A 4,846-nucleotide genomic window follows, 5' to 3' on the forward strand; every position below is an offset into this window, starting at 1 on the left:
GTGGGGGGCCGGGGCCGTCCCGGCCGGACCGCGCCCGGGACTGAGGCCAGGAACAGGGACCAGCTCCCCGGCCCGCTGCTCCCCGGCCCGGCCGCCTTCTCCAGACGCCCCAATCCCGTTTTCAAAGGTAAATGAAATAAACGTGCGCGGACTGTGAAAGCCTGCTGACTCCGAGTTGCGGTTGACCCTCTCCCGTCCTTCTCCCCACGGCCTAAACAGAGCGATGGATGTGCTGGGACGAGGCGAGCGTCCAGGCCTCGGTGCGCTCACTCCCCGCCTTCGAGCCGGGATGCCCGGCTCCCGGAGCAAAGGGGTGCCCGAGTGCCTCGAGCTTGGGGGAAGCAGCGCCGGGCTGCCGTCGGCCAAAGCCGGTGCTGCGGCGCCACCTCGCGGTCTCAGGGAGCACAGCTGGTAGGTCTGGTCTCCAGCGCGTATTTGCAGGGATCAATTTGGCAATCTAGGAAGCCTCTGACCTTAGATGAGTTACTCCGCCTTTCTGCACCTGTTTCTCACTGTTCCTATGAGGGGCACAGGCCCCTAACAGCAATAAAATTCTGGTCTGTAACAGACATTTATTAAGTGCCTACCAGGCCTAGGGTTCTTATTGTCTCTGTGTGAGTGCCTCCCATCCTTGCACACCCCCGCAGGCTTCCCGGCCGACATCGCCCCACTGCCAACAGACTTCTCCCACCCCAGAACCCCAAGCCCCTCCAAATCCTGTCGACATCATTCATTTCTGTTTTGTTTTGTTTGAGACGGGGCTTCGTTAGGTAATTCAGGCTGGCCTCGAATGCACAGCGATGCTCCTTCCTCAGCCTACTGAGTGTTGAGATTACAGGTCTGTGCCAGCACCCCTGGCTCGATGTCATTAATTTTAAAGGGGGCGGGGGATATAGCTCAGCGGCACAGCACCTGCCTGGCAAGCAAAAGGTCCTGAGTTTGATTCCGGGTGCCAAAAAAAAAAATTTTTTTTTTTTGAGACAGGGTCTTGCTATGCAGTTCAGGCTGGCCTTGAGCTCACTTTGTAGCCAAGGCTGGTTTCGAACTGACAATGATCCTCCTGCCTCAGCCTCCTGAGTGCTAGGATTACAGGCATGTGCCACCACGCCCAGCAAAAAATTAAATTTTAAAAAGGCTTCATTCTTTTTTTTTTTTTTTTTTTTACAAAAGAAGAAACAATTCGGGATAGAAATATAAATAAGTCAGCTCTTGGGACCCTCCTCAGCCCCACCCCATCTCCAGGGCATGCTTGGCTTCACATTAAAGACAGAAATATCGGTACCCTCGTCCCAGGGTGATACTTCTCTGCATAACTTCTCCCACCATGGGGCTCACGAACCACTGGGAAGCCATGCAGGGGAGGCACCCCAGTCATCCCCAACACAAGTCCAGTCCCCGAGGGTCGGGGAAGGAGAGAGAGCCTGAGACGCCATCTTCCTCCCCAGCCCTTCACTGGCTCTTGGTCTTGGCTTTGACCGGGGGCTTGATGTAGGCTTGGTGGAAGTAATGGGCGAAGAGGACAAAATAGGTCGCGTACAAGACAAAGGACCAGAAGAAGTGCTCCGCTGTGGTGTGGCACCCTTGCTCCTGCCTCCAGATGTAGGTGAGGATGCCCACGACGGTGCCCAGGACCATCTGCAGGACCTGCAGGCTGGTGATGAGCATGGGGAGCAGCCTGGGGCACGACACCCTGGCGGCCTTCAGGGTGTAGTAGGTGTACATGACGGCATGCACGCCGAAGTTCATGGTCATGAACCACCCGCCCGAGGGCACCTTGTTCTTGTACCCGAAGCTCGTGAACACCAGCACCGTGCTGTGGTGGTACCAGTGCACGAAGATGAGCTGCCGCTTCCGCAGGATGATGAAGGCCGTGTCTCCTGGGGGATGGGAGTCAGGAGGACCCTTCAGTGCCAGGTCCCCTCCTCACTGGGGGTGGGGACACAGGGGGGACCCTCACGGCGGGGGATCTGAGCGAGGTTGGGAGAAAATGTGCTGCAGGGCTCGGGCAGGGAAGGGGCTCCGAGGAGGGACAAGCATGCAATTCCCTGGACCCCAGGGACACAAAGCCTCGTCACTCACCCAGTTCGATGACCTTGCTGAGGAGAAAGAGGCAGGACCAGAACTTGATTATGGCGTGCTCAGTGTAGTCAGTGAAGCACACGGTGTGCTTCAGGCCCCCGCTACGCATCAGGGTCCCCATATAGCCCCACGTTCTCACCGTCCCCAGGATACTGAAATAGGACAGAGGCAGAAGGTACCAGGTCACTTCCAGGCACCGATTCATCCTTCTCCTGGTCTGACTGGGTCACCAAGCCCTGTCAACCTTCCAAGGGGCACAGGGGTCACAGCCTCAGAGATCCTGTGCCCATGTGCTAGATCCAATCAGCCTTCCACGGGAAAGGAGGGCGGAGCGGGGGCTGGAGGCTGAGTTAGGCACTGGGGGAGGCTGGGGAAGGTCGGAGGATCTGGAGGAAGAAAACACAGGAAGGAGTGCTAGGAGGTTGTTGGCCAGACTTGGGACAGATTATTAGGAGCTGAGAGGGACGGGGCGGAGACTGCCAGGCCATGGTGTAGGAAAGAAGGAAAACAGGGTAACATGGAAAGGTGTAAACTAGGAGGAAGGCACCTGAGGTTTCTGGAAAGATTTAAGGGATAGAAGGAGGCCCAGGCAACTTCTCGATTTAGCAGGACTCTCAAAATTGTTAAAAAGTGGGAGGGTGCTGGGGATGTGGCTTGGTGCCGAGATCCTGGGTGCAATCCCTGCCCCCTAAAAAAGGCAGAGGGTGGGACAGGGGTGCCCTACCTGAAGAGTGCAAGGCAGAAGGACCAGAGGACGAGCGGCCGCTGCAGGTCGAAGCCCTTCCTTGCCTTCATGTAGCTCTGCCCCACGATGATAAGCAACAGGTAGACCAGAGCTATGGGGAATGCAGTTGCCCTGGCAGGAGAACGCAGAGGGCATGCGCTCGAGCGGGTACAGGGTAGAAGAATGCCCGCTGCTCTGTCCGTGCGAGCGCGCACTTGCACTTGCAGCCCTGTCATTCCTACCGTGCGCCACTTCGGTTTCCTTTGGCAAGGGCCGAGCATACCCGTCTCCCGCAGTGTCAGCGCACAGCCAGGGATCACCGCCGCAGCGAGGCGGGTGGGTGGCAGGTCTCTGGCCCACACCCGGAATGAACCCGCGGCGGTGGGGTAAGGGGAATGTGGCAACAGCCGCCGCATGGTTGGGTCAGGTTAGTCCGCACGCTGCCCTGAGCGCTTCCCAGCGAAGGCAGAGCCTGGGAAATGCCTCGCAGGGCTCCGTGGCTTTTCGGCCTTCTCCACCGCGGGTCAGGGGGCATTTCAGGGCAGGCTGCGTGTGGGCGGGAGCACCGCCGCAAGGCACGCGCAGGGTTCTCCCGGGCGCCTCCCCACCCTCGCCTTGCTGCACGCCTGCCCCGCTCGAGCCTCTCGAGGTGTCCCGGCCGGCACCTTGGGCCGCGGAAAGGCGTTCAACCCCGGCCCCACCCGCAGCAGGTAGCGGGCTGGCCCGCCCTTCCTCCTGCCCAGGTCTCACCAGTACTCCTCCAAAAAGGGCCTCAAGTCCCGGCTCGTCTCAAAGTCATAGGGCTGGAACAGCTGCCCCATCTCGCGCGAGACATTTACGGCTGTGACCATTGCGTTCTGCAGACGTCCAGAGCTCAGGGGTGCTGAGCAGGTGGGGGTCAGGCTGCAGTGAACCTCGGGGTGGGATGGGACGGGCCCCAGGCAGAACAAACGCCTGGGCAAGGCAGAGGGGCCTCGGGTCCGGGGACAGCGACGTTGGCGGCCGGCCTGCGCCGCGGTGGCCCGGCGTTTATAACGCGGTGTAGGCGGCCGGGAGGCAGCCCCCTCCCGGAGCCCAGAGCTCACCCCTCCTAAACCAGGACACGCCCCGCCCCGCCCTCGACCGCACCCTTCCTTTTGATTGGCTGTCCTGAGGCACGCTCCGCCCCGAAGGCCCAGTGTCCCCGCCCCTCTCGCGCTGGCCCCGCCCCAGCACTGGCCCGGTCCCGCCCACTCTGGTCCCACCCCCAGCTCTGGCCCCGCCCCGCCCGGGCTGGCCCCGCCCCCGCTCGGTTCCTGCCGCCAGCTCCCAGCGAGCCCCGCGGAGCCGAGAATCGTGCCCGGCTGCTGTCAGCGTCGTCAGCCTTCCCCTCGGCTCGCTGTCGTCTACCCTGCTCGGCAGAGAGAAGGTCGAGGTGTCCTTGGCCTCGTGCCCCAGGAGATGGGGTGTCGCTTCGCGCGCTCCCCAGCTGCTCGGAGCCTAAGCCTCGCGGGGCAGAAGCGAGCGCCCCCCGCCGCCGGCGTCCTGCGCGCTCCGCGCTGCGGGCGGGGAGGCGTCTCGCGCAGTTTACTGCGAAGGTTGTTGATGCTGGGGGTGGTTGTTGAGGCTGCGGTGGTGGCTTTACAGCTTCCCCACTTCCTGAACCCAGTAATAACCTTGCAGCAGAGACGGGTCACCCCCGCCCCTCCGGAATTACTGCCTGCGCGTGTCCCCTAGGGCCTAGGGAGCCGGGGTGTCGGCCCTCACCGAGTCTGTACTGCCTTGTTGCTTGTATCCAGTCCCAGAGAACGAAAGGTGGGCAAAGCTTTCGGCCCCCCTTTATTTCTCTCCTAGGCTTTACCGACGCGGAGGAGCTACAAGACAGTGGAAAATCGCAGTAGGTGCTCAGAAAGATAAATATGAGACACTTAAGGTCTGTGTAGAAGTGTCCGTGTGTAGATAAAGGATCCACATGGGGATTACCCCTACTCCACTTTTTTTCCACCTTGAGACAGGGTTTTGCTATGCAGTTCAGGCTGACCTTGAACTCACTTCCTAGCCCCG

The 4,846-nt window shown here is 60.7% G+C and overlaps 2 protein-coding genes across 3 annotated transcripts; one reads left to right on the forward strand and one right to left on the reverse strand.

The window, feature by feature from the left end:
• LOC106146572 (basic proline-rich protein-like) lies at positions 1 to 580 on the forward strand (the record flags this gene model as incomplete). The annotated part of the gene is given in 2 exon segments (XM_013504026.1): positions 1 to 127; positions 220 to 580. Coding segments are annotated over 2 exon segments (369 nt in total), but the record flags the coding sequence as incomplete, so codon positions are not given.
• Positions 581 to 1,185: 605 nt separating this feature from the next.
• Positions 1,186 to 3,826, reverse strand: Elovl3 (ELOVL fatty acid elongase 3). Of its 2 annotated transcripts, XM_005403852.1 has the most exons (4): positions 3,554 to 3,826; positions 2,804 to 2,935; positions 2,080 to 2,231; positions 1,186 to 1,877 (listed from the first exon to the last, which is right to left on the reverse strand). In XM_005403852.1, the coding sequence occupies exons 1-4, from the start codon at positions 3,652 to 3,654 to the stop codon at positions 1,450 to 1,452; spliced, it is 813 nt and encodes a 270-aa protein (XP_005403909.1). In that variant the 5' UTR covers positions 3,655 to 3,826; the 3' UTR covers positions 1,186 to 1,449. The 2 variants fall into 2 exon arrangements, with proteins under 2 accessions (XP_005403909.1, XP_013359479.1); XM_013504025.1 differs by lacking the exon at positions 3,554 to 3,826 and having other exon boundaries at positions 2,804 to 3,290.
• Between the last annotated feature and the right edge of the window lie 1,020 nt (positions 3,827 to 4,846).

Source organism: Chinchilla lanigera, unplaced genomic scaffold, assembly GCF_000276665.1.
Source record: "Chinchilla lanigera isolate Chin_1 unplaced genomic scaffold, ChiLan1.0 scaffold00084, whole genome shotgun sequence".
Lineage (NCBI taxonomy): Eukaryota > Metazoa > Chordata > Mammalia > Rodentia > Chinchillidae > Chinchilla > Chinchilla lanigera.